Source organism: Eschrichtius robustus, chromosome 1, assembly GCF_028021215.1.
Source record: "Eschrichtius robustus isolate mEscRob2 chromosome 1, mEscRob2.pri, whole genome shotgun sequence".
NCBI classification, from domain to species: Eukaryota; Metazoa; Chordata; class Mammalia; order Artiodactyla; family Eschrichtiidae; genus Eschrichtius; species Eschrichtius robustus.
The window spans coordinates 896698-917357 of record NC_090824.1 but is presented as its reverse complement, the minus strand read 5'-3'; the positions used below and the strand labels follow the sequence as shown (position 1 = coordinate 917357).

Genomic DNA, 20660 nt, shown 5'->3' with positions numbered 1-20660 from the left:
AGGTTTAGTATTCCTTCTTCTTTAACAAGTGTCCCATGTAATTTAACATCAAATAAGCCTGATTAGTTTAACATTTTACCGGGTGAGAGACAAATCCTTTGAGCTTTTCCAAAGGCCTGCTGGAAGAGCCCAGAGTTACTTCAAGGTCAGAAAGACTTCACTTAGAACCCAACTTTTGGAAAGTTTGTCAAAAATATCAAAAGATTTTGGACATTTGCTCAAACAGGACAATGGACCATTGAGAAATGATGCTTAATTATCTATCTGACCGAAGTAATGATAAAAGATTTCAAAGATAAATTAAAAAGTTACATAGTTGTAAGCAAAATGTAGCTATTTTAATATTGAGAAGATTCAGTTTTCTTAAGTAATCAAATGCCTGATTAAGACAACCTGAAACACAGGAAATAATCTGGGTAAAACACAATTTTGGTTTTCTAAGCAGATTACTAAAAGGTAAGGAAAAACCTTTCACAATCTCTTATCAGAAGCAGGCAACAATTCAAGAAAACCTCGTCCTGTTAGCATATGAAACTTAGGTTTTAGTTTTACATAAGTACACTACTGATTTTAAAGCTTATTTTTATTTTTTTATTTTATTTTATTTATTTATTTTTTAAAGCTTATTTTTAAAACCCTTGTAATAGCAATTCAATTTTAGCCATCTTGACCACACATAAATTTCCTTTTTTTAAGATTCCTTTTCCACAAACCTACAACTTAGTATTACCATCCAGCTTCTGTCCTGTCTTTCCTTTTTCCTATTCTGAAACAATCAGATTCACTTTAGAACAAAAGTACTTTCTTTCCCTCAACAAAGTGCATTTCCATTCCTCATACCTTTTCTTACCAAAAACACACATCCTACTTTCCTTGTATAGAGTTGTTTTCTTTTATTATTTCTACTAGTTTTAAACAATTATGAATGGTCTGTTACTAGAAATTTATCAATACAATTCATAATTCTTAAAAGCATATTATCCTTGTAGTAAATTTTACAATGCGGCATGTTTACCAATAGACCCAAGTATCTTTATTTCCTTTGTAAAGGAAGCCAAAAGTGAATGAAACTATTTTTAGTTATGTTTCAGTATTTTATTTGGGAATAATCTAGATATTTAATGACTACCCATCATTTAATTTAACTTAGCAAAACTGTAAGGTTTCAGGTTACCAAAAAGGTCTGAGGAACCTATTTAAAAGGTTTACCTACAAACTTGTATCTCATCCACATCCATTCAATTCATTTGTTTTCAACAGTCATATTTAGATCACTCATGAAAAATTTTATCATACCCAGTTAATTTTTCTTGCTGACAAATTATTTAACAAAGATAACATGAACTTGTCTTGTCTGACCAACAAACCCAGGTAGGGGACTTTCATGCTGGTCCAGTGGGTAGGACTCTGGGCTCCCAAAGCAGGGGGCCCGGGTTTGATCCCTGGTCATCGGGGAACTAGATCTCACATGCATGCGCAACTAAAAAAGATCCCACGTGCCACAACTAAGACCCAGAGCAGCCTAAATAAATAAATAAACAAATATTAATAAATAAATAAATAACTCAGGTAGAATGCCTGCTTTTTTTTTTTTAATTTTAAATCTTTTATTGTAGTTTGAGCATATTCATTTCTTTTTTTTTTAACATCTTTGTTGGAGTATAATTGCCTTACACTGTTGTGTTAGTTGCTGCTCTATAACAAAGTGAATCAGCACTTTGATACCTATACATATATCCCCATATCCCCTCCCTCTTGCATCTCCCTCCCACCCTCCCTATCCCATCCCTCTAGGTGGTCACAAAGCACCGAGCTGATCTCCCTGTGCTATGCGGCTGCTTCCCACTAGCTATCTATTTTACATTTGGTAGTGTATATATGTCAATGCCACTCTCTCACTTCTTCACAGCTTACCCTTCCCCCTCCCCGTCTCCTTAAGTCCATTCTCTACGTCTGCATCTTTATTCCTGTCCTGCCCCTAGGTTCTTCAGAACCTTTTTTTTTTTTTTTAGATTCCATACATATGTGTTAGCATATGGTATTTGTTTTTCTCTTTCTGACTTACTTCACTCTGTATGACAGACTCTAGGTCCATCCACCTCACTACAAATAACTCAATTTCGTTTAATGGCTGAGTAATATTCCATTGTCTATATGTGCCACATCTTCTTTATCCATTCATCTGTTGATGGACACTTAGGTTGCTTCCATGTCCTGGCTATTGTGACTAGTGCTGCAATGAACATTGTGGTACATATCTCTTTTTTTTTTTTTTTTTTAATAGCTACTTTTTTATTTTGCCTGTGTTGGGTCTTCGTTTCTGTGCGAGGGCTTTCTCTAGTTGTGGCGAGCAGGGGCCACTCTTCATCGCGGTGTGCGGGCCTCTCACCGTCGCGGCCTCTCTTGTTGCGGAGCACAGGCTCCAGACGCGCAGGCTCAGTAGTTGTGGCTCACGGGCCCAGCCGCTCCGCGGCATGTGGGATCTTCCCAGACCAGGGCTCGAACCCGTGTCCCCTGCATTGGCAGGCGGATTCCCAACCACGGCGCCACCAGGGAAGCCCCATATCTCTTTTTGAATTATGGTTTTCTCAGGGTATATGCCCAGTAGTGGGATTGCTGGGTCATATTGTAGTTCTGTTTTTAGTTTTTTAAGGAACCTCCATACTGTTCTCCATAGTGGCTGTATCAATTTACATTCCCACCAACAGTGCAAGAGGGTTCCCTTTTCTCCACACCCTCTTCAGCATTTATTGTTTGTAGATTTTTATTTTTTTATTTATTTTTTTAAAATTGATTAATTAATTTATTTATTTATTTATTTATGGCTGTGTTGGGTCTTCGTTTCTGTGCGAGGGCTTTCTCTAGTTGCGGTGAGCGGGGGCCACTCTTCATCGCGGTGCACGGGCCTCTCACTGTCGCGGCCTCTCTTGTTGCGGGACACAGGCTCCAGACGTGCAGGCTCCGTAGTTGTGGCTCACGGGCCCAGTTGCTCCGCAGCATGTGGGATCTTCCCAGACCAGGGCTCGAACCCGTGTCCCCTGCATTGGCAGGCAGATTCTCAACCACTGCGCCACCAGGGAAGCCCCTGTAGATTTTTAGATGATGGCCATTCTGACTGGTGTGAGATGATATCTCATTGTAGTTTTGATTTGCTTTTCTCTAATGATTAAGGATGTTGAGCATTCTTTCATGTGTTTGTTGGCAATCTGTATATCCTCTTTGGAAAAATGTCTATTTAGGTCTTAGAATGGCTGCCTTCTTTTCAGCGTTGATAACCCCAGAGACATGTTTATTTTAATTAAACCAACGACTCTAAGTTAGCTTTAATTCACCAAAATTAATCCCAGATTACATAAACCCCAAAAGCACCTAGGCCAGTCTGTTATATTTTAATTCATATAATGACTTGTTTGTTTTTAAACCACTTAATTAGAGCCCTTTTACAAATTAATGTTAACAATAACAACCAGAGATAGAAGAGAAAAATAATACCACACAACTACAACACATATATAGACACACATGAAAATACAGGTAGATGCAAACAGGGACCTTACAGTTTCATTTAAAATTCTAGCCATGTCTTAGATATAAGCTCAAAAGAATAGTTAGATCCAAACTGTGCTGTAAGGATCCTTTTAGAGCTGTATATGAAGTCAATTTGTCTTTTAGAAGCTTCTGCATACCAATCAAAGAACGCATTACATGGTCTCCAGAGACGTTTGGAATCCTCTCTTTTAAGGGTGCCCCTTAAGGTGGACTTATTTCAAACAAAGTTTCCGCCTTTAGAACAGGATGGTGACTTACCGAAAGGCTTCAACAAACAGAAACAGAAAGCAAGTTTTCTCCTAGAAGTTTTGGAGTATATTTGTCTATAATCAAAAACCTAGGGCAATTGCTATTTAAATCTTTCCTTCTAGTTGTTATTTGCTCCAGTTAAGGTAGAAACAGTAATTAAAGGTTTAGCATTTGGATCCAATTTTAAAGGGGCCGGTTTTTGCTGAGGAGGAGAGAGGGAGATGGTGCTAAGGGCTGAAGCTGAGACAAAGGGGGTGGGGTCTGAGTCAAGGGGATGGGGCCTGAGACAAAGGGGTGGGATCTGAAACAAAGGGGTGGAGTCTGAGTCAAGGGGGTGGGGCCTGAGACAAAGGGGTGGAGTCTGAGACAAAGCAGGCAGGGAAGACAAGCAAGAAAAGAAGCTGGGGGAGGTAACACAAGGAGCCCCAGGCTTCATAAGCCATTTTGTTCTTTTCTAGGTTTTTGTTGTTGTTTTGGCCAATTTAGAAACGGTACCTTGCAAAGAGGCAATTTTAGAGTTTTGTGCACATTTGGAAGCTTTTAGGTGCCAATAAAAATAAATCTACCATTCATTTTGTTTAATTTTAGGACCACGGTCCTCCAATGTAATCCTAACAAAAATGAGTTTGAGATTAAAAGTTCCCATAATGTGCCCTGTAATTCCGGATTACTTTTAATTTGTTTGGCTCACTTAGTTAAAATGTGCATATGGGGGTCCATAGTTTTTGAATATGAAACTGGCCAGAGTCCCTGAAGGCGGGCTGCCCTCAGAGAATTTAGGAGACTGGGATGCCATTTCCCTCAGTTCTCCTGGAAACCCAAGATAGATAGTTGCTAGAGTCCGAGCCCAGATTCCAAAGGGAATAAAGGTCCCGGTTAGCGTGATCCCCAAAAGAGAACCCTGCTGCCGCACTCCAGAAAACAACTGAGCACTTACCAAGGACAACGCCTTGAACCAGAAAGGACAAAACCTTTCCAGGTCCCATGTAAAGTCTGAGAGCTCAAAACACAAAAAGAGCGGGGCGTGGAATCCAAGAGGAGACGCACCAAACCGAAAGCAGGTGGCAACTCACAGACGTGATGAGCACGAGGGGCTCAGTGTGGGCACGTCACTGCATTCCACGAGCTGTCATCTCTCGGGGTTTGCCTCCTTTGGACCCCACTTCTGACACCAAATATGTCAACTTTAATAATATAGTAGCCAGTTATTTTACCAGCAAAAGTGAGTTTATTCAGGAATAGCCAGAGGAACAGCAATTCTGCCTATGTGAACTATGGTGGACCCCAGGCAAATCCAGGGAACAAGGAGGAGGAACTTGCTTTTATAGGGAAAAGAAGGGAGTTGGGAGGGGCTGTGATACCCAAAGGGTGGGAGCGAGCCCAGAGCCCCGAGTATGAAGGCTCTCATTGGTTGGGCTGTTACAGCCCCTGACTGGGCTGTCGTGGGGCAGAGAGAGGTTTTCTTCTTCCTGTTGGATTGTAATTGGAGGCACCTTTTGTGGGAGATGTAGGTAAACGTCGTTTCCTGTTTGGGGTAATTGATAATGCATAGTAGGCATGAGAGCTTCCCCTACAGGCCTGTCCCAGCTCCTACTTTAGTCTCTTTAATTCCACAAAACTGTGTGTGCTGCTTTTCTGTAAACTGGAAATTATTTCAAAACTAAAAGTTGGATAAAAGTGTATACACAAAATAATTTTATATAGTTTCCATGGGTACCTATATAGGCAAGGAAACGTTTAGGAAAAGTGCAACTTCCATAAGTATACATGGATACAATAATAAAGGAAAGAAAACGGTGTCTTTGTGAAACTGAAGAGACACGGCAGGGGAGGCAGCATGAGAGAGCTGAAGGAAGTAAAAGGGGTCGATCAGCGTGTGGCTGGCACACCTTCTGATGTGGAGCAGGCCCTGGGCACAGGAGCTGTGGTGGACTGGAGGCAAATGCCACTAGCCCTGAAGAGGCCAAGGAGCAGGATGTGCAGGTGCAGAGCACAAAGGTCCTCCCCTGTGTGTGGGCTTCCTGCTCAGATGGCTTTGCCCCCAGAGTCTCAGAGTGGCTGCAGCAGCACCAGACCTTGCACCCAGTCTCACAGGAGTTCTGTGGAAAGAGAGAGCCTTTCCTCCAGGAGGCAAACTGAAGTCCTGGCCCACCTCTCACTGGCCAGAATTGAACACATGCCTTTCCAGTGGTGTTTGGCTTAGGGCAGAGGTTCTCCAGGTGTAGGCCTGCACCCCCCAGCAGCGATATCTTCTGGGAACTTGTTATGGATGTAAATTCTCCAACCCAGAAGCTCTGGGGCTAGGCTCTGTCTGTCTGTGTTTCAACAGGCCCACCAGGGGATTCTGATGTAGGCTGAAACTTGAGAAGAAATCAGAGCCCACCCAGAGCCCAAACCCAGCAGTGGAGGGGCGGGCAGGGCAGGGTGGGCTGTCATCTCCAGGCGGGTCAGGAATGGTCATGATGGAGGAAGGTGATTATCTCCTGAGCATCAGAAACAACAGGTACCCTGCTTACCTCACCTGACACCCTGGGGTGAGGCTGGGAGGTGGTCTGGCAGGGCTGAGGGCAGAGCCCACTGGGGACCCTCAGCCACCCTGCCCACCCTGCCTGCCCATTGCCTGAAACCTAGGCCTCTGTCACTAGGGGGCTGTGGAGCCCCAGAGCCATGAGTGGGGGATACATGGGGGCCACTGGGGCTGAGGCCTCTCAGCCCACCCTCCTTTGAGCTGTGGTGGCCCCAGAATGTCCCTTCAGGGGCCTTGGGGCTGCAGTCTGGATGAAGGGGGTCTGATGTGTCTTTTTTTTACAAAACAGCTTTATTGAGATGTGACCACATACCATACAGCTCACCCTTTTAAAGTGTACAAGCCAGTGTTTTTAGTGTATCCATAGATACGTCAATGTTAGAACACTTTCATGCCCTCAGAAAAAGCCCCCTGCCCTTTAGCTATCACGCCCTACTGCCCCGCCCCCAGCCCCAGGCGACCACTCATCTCCCCTCTGTCTCTATGGATTTCCCTATTCTGGACACCTCTTAGAAATGGCATCATGCTTTATGTGGCCTTTTGTGTCTGGCCTCTCACTTAGCATGTTTTTGAGGCTCATCCACACTGTAACACGTGTCAGAACTTCATTCCTTTTCGTGGCCGAGTAACAGTCCGTCGTGTGATAGACCACGTTTTGCTATGGACACCTGGCTACTGGGGATAATGCTGCTTCCAGCATTTGTGTACACGGATGCTTTCAACGCTCTTGGCTACGCCCTCGGAGTGGCGTTGCTGGGTCACGTGTAAACGTGAGGCACCGGCAGACCGTGTCCACAGCAGCTGCCCCGGCTGGTGGCGGGTGCGCTCTGGGTGCCTCCCGGGAGGGCCTCCCTGCTGCGCGGACCTGGCCACCTCCGCTCTGCCCGGCGCCCAGCGACAGGGCCACCGCCGGCCCTGCTGGTCCCCGCCCTCCCCGCCCCAGGGGTGTGTTCCCATCCCCCGGGGCCCAGCCCCGAAGCCCCGTGACCCTGTAGTTTCTCCGGATTCGCACGAGGCCGGGAGCACCGGTTGATGTCACCGTCAACCATCACGTCACTGTCACTTGTCACCGGGCGCAGGGCCTCTCTCGGCTTCTCTTCCCCTTCTCAGACCGGGCTTTGGGCCCGCCTCCGCACGCCCTGCCTGCATGGCCCCTTGCGGTTTCTCCCGTTAGAACCGCTCTAAGGGGTCCGGATCCGGCGAGGAAGGGGCGCTGAGACCCAGGCCGCGGTGGGGCCGCCTAGTCCGCTGCCGCCGCCTCGGGTGGTGCTGCCCCCTGGCGGCCGCGGGCCGGACATGCACGGTGCGCTCAGCCTCGCGGGCGCCCTCTAGGGGCCGTCACTGGGACGGGCGGGCCTTGGTCATCAAGGACTTGGGTCTTCGCAGGACCCCGGGGAAAGACCACCCAGGAAGCTGAAACGAGGCTCTAAGTCTTGAGCGCCCACTCGGTGTCAGGCACAGCTTAAGCGGGGGACAGACAAGATGTCAGTGAACGTCCCCAACAGCCCTACGGGCAGGTCCTGTGGCCATTCCCAGATCACAGGTGACGACGCTGGGCTGGCGGGGGTGAAATACCTCGTCCAAAGCGAGCTGTCCTCCGACGTCCGGGGTTTCCGGAAGATCTTAGAGTAACACGGGGAGCGCGGCTGTTTCCCCACTAGGACCAAGCGCTCCCACGAATGTCAGCGTGCTTTCCTGTCCGCTCAGGAGGGCCTCCCCGGCAGGTCCCTCTCGCTGGGTCAGGAGGCTTTGGGCAGCAGTGTGTCTTCCTGGGGCTGTGCCGCCCCTTCTAGACCAACTCCAGACCACGTGACCCCAGGATTCCCAGCCAAACCGTTCAGAACTCACCTCCTCCGCCGCTGCCGTGGCTTCTCCTTGGGCCTGTCCCCACGGGGTCCGCCCGGTGGGCACACCTGTGGGCTGCGGCCACTCGCGAGCCCGGCGGAGTGAGGGTGGGCCCCCGAGGGGGCCTGACCCTGCACCGGATGTGCGGGTGTATCTGGCAGGGCTGGGAGCCGGGGTGTGTCTGGTGGGACGGGGCTGTTAGGTTGTTGGCTTTTCAAATATTTGGACACATGTGAGTGCTGAAGTGTCGGGGGAGCCTGGGTGGGTCTCCCCAGCTGGCAGGGTGCTCCCCCACTCACGCGACCATCGGTCCCTCAGGGAACAGCAACGGGCCCTGTCCAGGGAGCTGGGAATATATCAGTGAACAAATAGCAGGGTGTCCCTCCAGGGAGCGCTGGTCTGGGACACACTTGAGGAAAGAGCCCAGGAGTGTAGACTGGGCTGCTCGAGGTGGCCGGGCAGCCCCGAGGGGTCTCGGGGCTCCCCTCCTCAGCCCCTGCCTCCTTCCATGGACCCCAGGACAGCAAGGGTGGGCCTCACTGTGCCTGGCTCCCTCCCCACCTCGCGGAACCACGGGGAGCACTTTGTGGAGGGGTGGGTGGGAGAGGGAGGAGGGAGGGAGGGAGGGAGGGAGGGGGTGGGCGGAAGAGGAGGAGGGAGGGTCAGAGGGAGGGGTGTGATGGAGGGAGGGGAGGCTGTCTGGCCAGCTCTCGGGCTCTGTAACCCCACTATGAAAGTGAGAAGTTTCCCTGAGCAGAGTGAGTCAGACGAAGGAGAAAGGTTGTGGTCTGTGAAGGAAGGTTCAGCCACGATAAGACCGCCCTGGGGGGAGGGGAGGTGTGCGTCCGGGAAGACTGTGCCTCGGGCCAAGGTGGGCCCTTGACCACCGCCTCTCCAGCTGCTCCCCAGGGTCTCGGCCGCAAGGGCAGGGCCACCTCACGCCCTGGGTGGCCCTGTGTCCAGCACGGAGCTGGCAGGTGACCGGAGCCCAGCCCCTCCCTCGGGCCCCCCCTCCCTCCCCGGGCAGCCCCTCCACTAAGGGCTGTGGATGGCGGATTGGGACCTGGCTGGGCCCTGAGCACGGAGCCTGCCCTCCCCAGCGGTGACAGCCCCTGCACGCAGCCACCTTCTAATTTCATGTGGCCCCATGTCTCCTGCAGGCACCCTCTGAGACTCCCGGGGGCGGAGACCCTCCAGGCCACCCCTCCCGGCAAAGTCCTGGCAGCCCCTCTCCTGAGCCAGCGGCTCCGGGGCCTGAGCCCTGCCTCCGCCACAGTGGGGAGCTGGTGGGCGGAGCAGCGCTTGATGGGACCCTGCCCGGGAAGAAAGGGGTCGTTTATTGGTTGCATCATGTCAGCAAAAGATGGAAAAGTAGGCAGTTCCCAGCCTGGGTGTGAAGAGGTGGTGGTGAACTAACGGGGAAGCCCCTTCGCTGGGGGCTGGGGGCTGGGGGCTTGCGTCCAGGGTCACATGACACACACACACACACAGGCGGTCCTCTGAGACAGTCCCGTGAGAGGACAGAGGGAGAGACGAGGGGCAGGGTGTACGGGCCGGGCCCACCGCTAAGGCTCCCGCACCCGCTACGCCCGGGCCAGTGCGATGAAGCCCTATGGCCGAGGGTGGAGGGTGCAGCCGTCGGGCACAGTTCTCACCCAGTCCCCACCCGATTCCCCTGCGCCTTGCCCAGCCTGGGCTCCCTGGTGCGGGCAAGGCAGGCTCTGAGCTCCCCGGGGAGAGCGGACAGAAAGCAGTGCCCCGCCACAGAGCCGCTGGGCCAGGATGACTGCGGACCCGGCAGGGCCAGCGCCGGGCGTCCAGACGGCCACTGGGGCCCACCACGCGGCCTTGAGACGGAAGGGGCAACCCGGAGGGACACAAAAGGGGGCACGTGAAGACAGAAGCAGAGACTGGGGTGATGCAGCCACAAGCCCAGGGACCCCCTAGAGCCACCAGAGGCTGAAAAAGGCAGGAAGGACTGTGCCCTGGAGCCTCTGGAGGGGGCGCAGCCCGGCGGACACCTTGATTTTGGACTTGGGGCCTCGGAGCTGTGAAACGGTAAATTCCTGTTTTAGGACATTTCGTCCTGGTTTGTGATCACTTGTTTCGGCAGCCCCGGACTCTCATGGACGCGGAGGTGGGGACCCTGCTCACAAGGCCCTGCAGCTCCCCTCGGTGGGAGCACGAGCTTTACCTCCGTGACTGAAATTGAGGCGTAAGATGCCGAAACCCCAGGGCCAGTGACGCTGCCCGAGAGGCTAGGGTGCAAGAACGGTCCTGGGGGGCGGTTTGCCAGGTGAGGGGGCTGGAGGGAGAGCCCCAGGCTGGGATTTCGGATGCCAGGAACTTTTCCTAAAACTGCCAAGGGAGCGGCATGAGGCTGCCAAGAAAGGGTATTAATGAAAAAGACAGACTGGCATCATTCTTTTTTTTGTACAGCAGGTTTTCGCAGCAACTGGGAGGCCAGAGCACAGCCGTGGGGTGCTTGCGCGGTAACCGTGTCTTCCCACGTTTGTCACGGTCACCGCCAAGTGGACGGTGACAGGTGCGGAGCGACGGGGGGTGGGCGGTGGGTCTGGGGGCCACTCCTGCCCTGGGAGCCTCAGAGCAGGATTCTCGCTCCTTCCTGCCATTCGTAGTGGATAGACTGGTGGCCCCCGGAAGGATCCGCCTCGACCTACTCCCCGGAATCTGGGGGCAGGGCCTTATTTGGAAATAGGCTTTGGCTAAGGATGCAGCGCTGAGCTCACCCTGGATTATCCAGGGGAGCCCTAAGTCCAAAGAGACAGAAGAGAGACAGAGAGGAGGGTGAACCTGGGGGGGGTGCGGCGCGACAGCACCAGAGGCCGAGAGCGAGACATGGAACCGGCTCCCCTGAGAGCCGCCAGAAGGAGCCCTGCCCACGCCTTGATCTCCGATCTCCAGCCCCCAGAAGGCTGAGAGAATCCTGTTTGCTTTACGCCCCCCAGTTTGCAGTAATTAGTACAGCAGCCCCGGGAAGTCATATGTCAGATGTTGTTGAAACGTCCTGTGATCCCGGCCCTGAATACTCCAGACTGTTCTAGAAGCCGGCCCATCACCTGGAGAGCCCAGGCGCACACCCCTCCCCCCAGGGCTTGGCCCTCCAAGAGGTCCCTAAGGGGAAACGTTTGCCTGAGAAGATAAAATGACATTACCCCAGGTTAGGAAGTTGGCACCGACGTGTATTCTTGCGCTTTTATTTCTAAACGTATTTTCTGAATCACATATCCTCTCAGGCTCTCTCACAATGCAAAACATCGATCGCTGCCTTAGGGAAATGCGAACATAAGCGGTGGGTGTGGTCAGCCCCCAATGCCGCCCGCTGAGGTAGGTGTCACTGGCCCTGTCACGGATGGGGGAACGGAGGTAGCGCTGTGACCTGGCCTGGCCCTCGGCGGCTTCTCCCCGACAGCGGGGCTGGGAAGCCTCGGTGCGGAGGACTCACCGCCGTCCTCGGAGCCCGTTGGCGGCGTGTCACCCTGCCTGGGGTGGCCCCCGGCCCTCCCAGCTGATGGCCATTGCTGCCACGAGCACCTGGGGCTCCCTCCGGAGGCCACATGAGTGCACCCCGCCCCCCGGCTCCCCTCAGGGTCTGCGGCACAGAGAGGCCCCAGCCAAGGCCCCGTGAGCAGTCACCACAGGAAGGGGCACAGTTTGCACCGACGATCTGGGGCAGAAGAACAAAGGCCCCGCCATGTACTGTCACAGTCATCCAAGCAACGCTTGCAGAAAAGCACGGAAAATAAAGCCATCACGCGGAGGCTGACAGGCACCTACCGCACGCACAGCCTGTGCCGGCTGCCAGCAGCACCAAGCAGTCACATGGCCTCTGCCTGCGACCCTGCGGTGCGCTCACAGCCGAGAGCGCCAGCCAGAACAAGCCCTCCTGCCTGCCACGGGCTCTCCCTGCAGCTGGCAGACTCGCCCTTACCCTCGGCGTCCTGCCTCCTCCCTTGTGGGGCTTCCGCTCCCAGTGGAAAAGCCTGGGGGGCTGGGACCCCCAAGGGGCAGAAGCTCCAAGAACGAGAAATCTGTGGCGTGTCATCCAGAGGGGGCTCCGCAGCCGGCGCTGTGGACACTGGCGGGCAGGCTCCGTGGGGAGCCGAGCGATCGGCCCTGGACTCCCATGCTGGGTTCGGCAGGGCTCCTCAGTCGGGCCCTCCAGGGTGCATGGCGAGGCCCACGCGCCCGGCGGTGGCCCTGGTGGGCGGACAGGCTTGGGGAAGGCGTAGCCGTTTGTGAGCTATGTGGGCGATCGTGCCTCATCTGAATCCTTCGAATACGTGAGCTTGGCGACGTCTGTCTTCATGGACCACTTTTTCCACCCCCTGTGGATTCTGGACACTTCTTGGCGTGTAACTTCCGTGGCCAGCACATATATGATGGGGTCAGCCACGCTGTTCACCGTGGCCAGGCTCAGGAACACCACGGAGACCGTGTACAGGTTGATTTCGAAGGCGCACACAGGGCCCGTGTCTCCTCTGTAGTAGGAAAAGGCTATGGCTTTGCCCAGGAGCACCAGGTGGTAGGGAGCGAAGCAGAACAGGAAGATGGTCACGACCGCGACGGCCAGGCGCTTCACCTTAGCCTTCTGGGCGGCACTCAAGCTGGTGCTCAGCTTGATGCTCCTGAAGATGCGCTGGTTGGTGAAGGCGATGACGGACAGAGGGACCGCGAAGCCCACGGCGAAGCGCGTGTAGTAGTACCCGGCGATCTCGCGGTCCATCGGCAGCGTCTCGAAGCAGGTTTCCTTCTCCTCCATCTGAAACACCGGGTAGTGGACGAGCCCCACGAGAACGAAGACAGACACGGAGACGAGGATGGCGGTCTTCCGGTGGCGGCGGCCTCGTGTCTCCAGCGCGTACACCACTGCCAGGAAGCGGTCGCAGGAGATGCAGCACAGGAAGAGGATGCTGACGTAGAGGTTGCAGAAAAAAACGTAGGCGGTCACCTTGCAGGCCCGCGGGCCCAGGGGCCAGCGGTGCCCGTTCTGGATGTAGACGACCCAGAGCGGCAGGGTGCTGATGTAGAGCAGCTCGCACAGCGCCAGGCAGAAGAGGTAGACGGCCAGCACGTGGCCCTGGCGCGCCTGCAGCAGCGTCAGCCAGGCCGTCAGGCAGTTGGCTGGCAGGCCCAGCGTGCACACGGTGCTGTACACAGTCACCAGGAACACCCTGCTGTCGTTGAAGGGCACCGTGCAGTTCTGGAGAGATACGCCAGTCGACAGGGCCCCTGGCAGAGGGCTGGTCACCGGCGTGGCGTTTCCTGTGGGGCAGAGACAGCGTGAGGGCGGGTGTCGCTGGGAACCCCCTGAATCAGATGTGATAGCGCAAGAAGGGGCAAGAAGGCTCTTGTCAGCTGCGGACTGGACGCGCCAGGGTTAAAGTTTTCCAGATGGTTTCCTAATGTGACCCTAAATCACCCATCCCCCAGCCAATGGCCTCGAGGATTCAAGGTCGGCAATACCGCGTCCTGCATCCTGGTCACTAACCGAGTCATTTTCCAAAGTGTTGCTTGTGGGCTTGAAGAGAGTTTATTCTCTATTCGCCTTCTGTTATGAGTTGAATTGTGTGTCCCCAACTGCCAAAAAAAAGATATGTGGAGTCCTAACCCCCAGGACCTCAAAACGTGACTGGATTTGGAGATGGGATCTTTACAGAGGTGATCAAGTCAAAATGAAGTCTTTAGGGTGGGTCCTAATCCAGTATGACTGTGTCCTTATAAAAACGGGACATTTAGGGGCTTCCCTGGTGGCGCAGTGGTTGAGAATCTGCCTGCCAATGCAGGGGACACGGATTCGAGCCCTGGTCTGGGAAGATCCCACATGCCGCGGAGCGGCTGGGCCCGTGAGCCACAATTACTGAGCCTGCGTGTCTGGAGCCTGTGCTCCGCAACAAGAGAGGCCGCGATAGTGAGAGGCCCGCACACCGCGATGAAGAGTGGCCCCCGCTTGCCACAACTAGAGAAAGCCCTCGCACAGAAACGAAGACCCAACACAGCCATAAATAAATAAATAAAATTTTTTTAAAAAACCCAAAAAACAAGTACCTGGATTCTTTTTTTAAAAAAAAAAAGGGGGGGGGGACATTTAAACCCAGGGACACGTGTGAACGAAAGCCGATGTGAGGACAGGGAGAAGACGGCCATCCCAAGCCGAGGAGAGAGGCCTCGGAAGAATGCAGCCCGTCCACACCTCCATCTCAGACTTCCAGCCTCCAGGGCTACAACAGAAGAAATGTCTGTGATTTAAATCATCTGGTTTGGGTTTCCCTGGTAGCGCAGTGGTTAAGAATCTGCCTGCCAATGCCTGCGAGCCCTGGTCCGGGAAGATCCCACATGCCACGGAGCTACTAAGCCCGTGCGCCACAACTACTGAGCCTGCACTCTAGAGCCCATGAGCCACAGCTCCAGAGCCCGTGTGCCACAACTACTGAAGCCTGCATGCCTAGAGCCTGTGCTCTGCAACAAGAGAAGCCACCTCAATGAGAAGCCCGCGCACCACAAGTAAGAGTAGCCCCTGCTCACCACAACTAGAGAAAGCCTGTGCACAGCAACGAAGACCCAACGCAGCCAAAAAATAAAGTAAAAAAATAAATCACCTGGTCTGTGGTCCTTTGTTACAGCAGCCCTAGCAAACAATACATCTTTTGGATTTATTGAGTTTAGTTTTTAGTCTATTTCCCCCTTTATTGGTTTGGAGATTATTAAGCCATTTTTAATCTTTTCGAGAGTACCCTGGATGTTTTAATGTGCATATTTAGTAGTGTCTAAAGTGAGAAAACCTTCACCTCCTGGTGGGCACAAACCCTGGGACACTGCTGCTCTAACGGCCCCACGTTTGGCTGACGTGCAATTCTGGTCCCAGTTATGGGAGCCGTGGGGGTTCTTTGCCTGTTTAACCCCATAGGTCAGATGTTATTATTATTACTATTCCTGCCGTGGTTGTTGTTGTGACTTCACACTGTCCATCCCTGTTCACAGCTGCCCACATGTCGGCCAGTCTTCTGCCCGCTCCCTTTCCTTCATCTGCTGCATTTCCGAGGTCATTCCCTCCTTTCCCTGAAGACAGCCCTCGCAAGCCCTGTGGACGAGAGCCTGCCCCAGCTTTGGTTCATCTGAAATGCACTTTTACCCCGATTCTGGAGGACGGTTCCCCCAGAGGTCTGATTTAGCTCCGGCCCCGCTGCAGCCCGTCTTCTGGCTTCTGAAGCTGCGACGGCGGCCGCCTGCTGTCTAGTTGCCGTGCCCTCGGACCCCTGAATCTGAGACTCTGTACACCCCAGCTCTCCGGATGCCCCTCTGTTTGCTTCCTGGGGCTCTGGTCAGGCACGTGCTGGACCTCTCGCCCTGTCCTCACCTCACTCTGCACCCTCCCCCCCGCCCCCATCCTGCAGGACCGTCCTTCTGTCCAGGCAACCTACTGACATTGAACTTGAGTTTGTGAGCTCTTTGTATCTGAGTCTAATTGGCGGGGTTTTTTTACTCATTCACTGCGTTAAAATTCAGGGATCATGTCTTTCATTTCTAGACACTCCATCTGGCTCCCTTTCGAGTCTCTTGTTCTCTGCTCACGTTTTTCCTTCCGTCTCTGATCTCCTCACATTCACCCAACGTACTGATGTCACTGTGCGTGACCCTCCCAGCACCTGCAGTCTTGGAGGCAGGACCCCCGCCACGGCACAGTGCCTGCACACCCTCCCACGGGCCGGCTCCCTCGCACGTCTTGTGGCGGTTGTGAGCTCACGCCTGATGGGGCGTTATCCGTGGGCGTTTCCTGAGTGGGAGGGGCTGTCCTGCCAGGGGTTGTGGGCTGGCTGGAGCCGGCCGCCTGGGACCTCTGCCCCAGCTCGGGTGGCCGGAGGGCAGGAGTGCTTGGATTTACTCCAGGGCTGGTTTCCATCCAGGCCTCATAGCGGGGCTGAACTTAGGGGTCCCTGTGCAGGTGTCCCAATTCAGAGCCCACGCCCTCCCCACGTGGGAGCCAGGGCTCACCTGCTGTGCCCTCAAGAAACAAACGATAAGGAATCCGTCCATAAGTATGAAATGAGCCCTGAAACCTTAGGCCTGTCAGCGTCCCTCTGTTGATTCTAGGCGTCAGTTACACGGGACAGTCGCCACCGTCAGCCATCATATGAAGCCCAGCTCAGAGGGACCTCAGCATCACACAACCCAGGGCTCCCCACAGCCCACGGCCCGCTGCCCGCTCCGGACTTTCCTCCACCCCCGTGGGCTCAGCCGAGCTTTCACGACGCTCTTCAGATGTGTCAGCTGGGCTTCGCGGGGTTCGCACTGGGACCGTGCAGAGCCGGGCTGCTGGGCCACAGCGTGGGAAGTGGAAGCTCACCAGGGCTTTGGGGTCCCTGCTGGGATGGGGGGCTGGGAAGAACCACAGACTGGCACTGAGGGCTCCTCCAAGCTCCAGTGCCTGCTTGTCATGGAGGACCCAGGAGGAAGGCGGGACCTGGATGCCCACCTGCCCTCCCCTGAAGCCCCGCCTGGGATGCCAGTTACCACCCCTCTCAACAGGGGGAAAGAAGCCAGTGCGGAGGGGTGCCCCAGGCCCCAGGCACCTGCGAGGTGGTCCCCTCACCTGCCTCCCCACCAGGTGTTTCCGAGGGGACAAGGAATGAGTCACAGGACAAAGGGCTCTGCTGTAGGGATGAGCCCCCTGCCCCCCCGTCTAAGGATCCACGGACACTGCGGTGACTCACACCGGGGGCTCCCCAGGCTGAGGGACCCCACACGACGTGGGGAAGGAAGCCAGCGTGTCCCAGGCGCCCTCCCTCTCCCGCCCAGCCTGCCTCTCCTGGGTCCCTCTCGTGGCGATGACCCCAGCACCCACTGCCTGACCTGTGCCTGGAGCCTCCTGGACCCTCTCCCTCCTGACCCGCCCCTGGGACCTGCCATGCGACAGGAACATCTGGGTGGCCGTGGGGGGACACGCACCTCCCAGAGCCTGTGCCCTGGCCTCGGGAGATGCTGTCCCGTTTAGGCCCTGTGCATCTCCGACAGCAGGCTGTGGACGGAGCAGCCCCTCGAGGTCAGCGGGAGCCGCAGGCGGCGCCCGGACGCAGGTGGAGCTTCGCGCTGCCGCTCGGCTGCAGCAGCCTCTGGCGGTGATGGCCCCGTGATCCGGCCAGGGGAGTGGCCAGCAGGCTGGACAGGCCTGGGGTGGCCTCAGTGACAGCGGAGAACGTGGCCCTTGCTTCCGCAGCCCAGTGACCCCTGAGGCCTGGAAGCTCTTTAGGTGCTTAGGTTGAAGACCCCTGGACCTTTCCACATGCACATCCAACAGCCAAGGAAACCTCAGTGCATCCCAAGGCTGACATGGCCGTGGGGTCGCGGGCAGCCGTCCGGGATCCCTCGGGCTTCGAGGGCCCTCCCGAGGGACTCAGCCCCAGTGCCCGTGCATGGTTTTCAGCACCCCCCGCCCCCCGCAGGGCGACGTGATGCAGAAATTAGCGGCAGGACAGTGAAGGCGGGCAGAGAGCAGTGCTTGTTCTTCAGCTGAAGGCTCGCTGTGAAGGTCCCCAGGGTGATGGAGCTGTCGGCCCCCAGTGTGCTCCCGACACCTTTTGTGCCACTCACTTGTTTTTCCAAATTTTTAAAATTCTGGTAAAATATACATAAGATAAAAGCGACCAACTTAACCATTTTAAGTGTCCGCTTCTGTGGCATTAAGTACATTCACATTGTTGTGCAACCGTCACCATATCCATTTCCAGAATTTTTCATCTTGCAAAACTGAAACTCTGTCCCCATTAAACACTCACTGCCCACCCCTCCCCCAGCCCTTCCTGTGAGTGGATCGTAAAGAGTGTGTCCTTCTGTGACTGGCCTATTTCGCCTTGCCTCGTATCCTCAGGGTCCATGTGTCAGAGCACCCTTCCTCTTTAGCACAGAGTAATAGCCCACTGTGTGGATGGACCACATTAGGGTTTTCCACTCATCTGTCTATGGACACTCGGGCTACTTCCACATCTTGGCTATTGTGAGTAGTGCTGCCATGAACATGGGTGTGCAAATACCTCTTCCACACCTGTGTTCACTTCTTATTTATTTATTTATTTATTTATTTATTTTTGGCTGCGTTGGGTCTTAGTTGCCACACGCAGGCTCTTTGTTGTGGCGCGTGGGCTTAGTTGCCCTGTGGCGTGTAGGACCTTAGTTCCCTGACCAGGGATCGAACCCGAGTCGCCTGCATTGGAAGGCAGATTCTTAACCACTGGACTGCCAGGGAAGACCCAAGTTCACTTCTTTTTTGTGGATTGCTGGATCGTATGGCGATTCTCTTTTTTAGCTTTTTGAGGAGCCGCCATACTGTTTTCCCCAGCAGCTGCTCCCTTTTCCGTTCCCACCGACAGCGCACGGGGGTTCCCATTTCTCCACATCCTCGCTAGCCCTTGGTATTTTGGTTTTGACAGTGGCCATCCCGATGGGAGCGAGGCGGTGCCTTCTCTGGGCCCCCACCCATGGCCCTAACCTCCGGGACGTGGGCTTCATTCCACGTGCAGACGGAGGGCGTCTGGGAGTCATCAGACCCGGCTGTCAGCTCTCCACACGAGAGTCGGGCTGCACCAAGCGGAGGGGCCGACGGTGCGCAGGGGAGCACCGGGCCGCGGAGGGCGGTTCTCAGGTGGGAGAAAGGTGACACCTGTCTGCCCAGGCTGGCCCTGCTTGGACGGCTCGTCCCTCCCAGCCATGCGAGTCCTCCAAGGCGCCAGCCCAACGCCCTGGACCCCAGCACTGCCCTGGCTCCATCCCAGCACCGACCCTGTCTTGCCACACTCTGGGGGGCAGAGTGCAGGGAACCCAAAACCCAAGTGGAGGCCCAGGTGAGGCCTGTGGGCCCCTCGCTGCTCCCAGCCACCCCCACCAGCACTGCCCACCCCCCCCCCCAGGGTGCCGACTGGACTCAGTATAGCTGGTGCAGCCACATGCCACCTGCTGGGGCCACAAGGCTGGCACGTGGCCTCCCGTCTTCACCTGCCCACGCCCAGTCCCCTCCCCCAAGCCGTCTGGTGACCAGCACTCGGCACACAGGTGAGAGCCTGCCCCTCCCACCACGGGGCACTCAGAGGACCCTGACTGCTTGGGAAAGGAGTCTCCCGGGCTGGGGGCACACGAGCCCCCAGGAGGGGAAGGAGGCGCTGTGGGGCATCTGTGGCTCGGCACGGGGTCTCTCACAAGAAGTGGGCAGGATACGAGGCCCAGGTGGACCCCAGAGCCTCCACTTCTCCTTCAGTCCTGTTCTTGGTTCTTTTCTAGCCCTTCAAGAGAATTAAGAAGTGGGTGCTTCCTGATGTCTTGGTGGAAAGCCTCTGGCTTTATTGTTTCTGAGTTAGTTTTTATTTCCAGAAGTCTACTTTTTTTTTTTTTAATTTATTTGGCTGCCTCAGGTCTTAGTTGCGGCATGCGGGATCTTTTTAGTGGCGGCATGCGAACTCTTAGTTGCAGCATGTGGGATCTAGCTCCCTGACTAGGGCTCGAACCCGGGTCCCCTGCATTGGGAGCGTGGAGTCTCAGCCACTGCGCCACCAGGAAAGTCCCTCGAGAAGTCTACTTTTGCATGCTAATTTTTGAAGTAATTTTCCCTGTTACGAGACAAAGTACATTGGTAGAAAAATTCTCACGGGCTCCCTCCTAAATGTTCCAAGTCAAAGGAGGCATGGCGTGGGGCTCTCACCTGTCATGTCTGCCAGCTCTGGGCTCGCGATAGGGCTGCGGTGTAGGTCATATGACAGTCCTGTTGAGACGGTTCCTCCGAGTTTCACGAGTTTCACGTGACCTGGAGAAAGGGTGGGTTGAAATTGCTTTAGGGAAATCAGATTAAATCACAAATTAAGTTATTTGACAAATGGTTGGTGAGCATTTGTTAAGTGCCAAGTCTTGTATTCATCCTGTGGGATACAATAGCCGAGGCTTAATATAAAAAGGACTCCCACAAATCAACAGAAATAAGTGTCAAAGCCGATCATTCACAGAAGAAGTAAAAGTACCTCCTACAAATTGGAAAACGCTCAACTTCACTTATATGGTCAAAGAAATGCGAACGTAAACAACCAAACAGTGGTCTTTTTCTTGCCTATCAGGTTGGCAAAAATAAAGAACTTTAATTCTTAGTGTTGGCAAGAGAGTGAGGCAGTGGGATCCTTCACTGTGTTGGGAGCATACATGGGCACAGATGTTTTCTAGCAGAGTTTGGTGACATGCCTCAAAAATCTTCAATGTGGGCTTCCCTGGTGGTGCAGTGGTTAAGAATCCGGCTGCCAATGCTGGGGACACGGGTTCGAGCCCTGGTCCGGGAAGATCCCACATGCCGCGGAGCAACTGAGCCCGTGCGCCACAACTACTGAGCCTGCGCTCTAGAGCCCGCGAGTCACAACTACTGAGCCCACGTGCCACAACTACTGAAGCCTGCATGCCTAGAGCCCGTGCTTAGAAACAAGAGAAGCCACCGCAATGAGCA

At 54.4% G+C, this 20660-nt stretch overlaps 1 protein-coding gene across 1 annotated transcript; it reads right to left on the bottom strand.

Moving 5' to 3' along the window:
- Positions 1–12280: 12280 nt before the first annotated feature.
- Positions 12281–19920, bottom strand: GPR132 (G protein-coupled receptor 132). Its single transcript, XM_068539467.1, has 2 exons — positions 19878–19920; positions 12281–13456 (listed from the first exon to the last, which is right to left on the bottom strand). Exons 1-2 carry the CDS (start codon positions 19882–19884, stop codon positions 12435–12437), a joined length of 1029 nt encoding a protein of 342 aa, XP_068395568.1. The 5' UTR covers positions 19885–19920; the 3' UTR covers positions 12281–12434.
- Between the last annotated feature and the right edge of the window lie 740 nt (positions 19921–20660).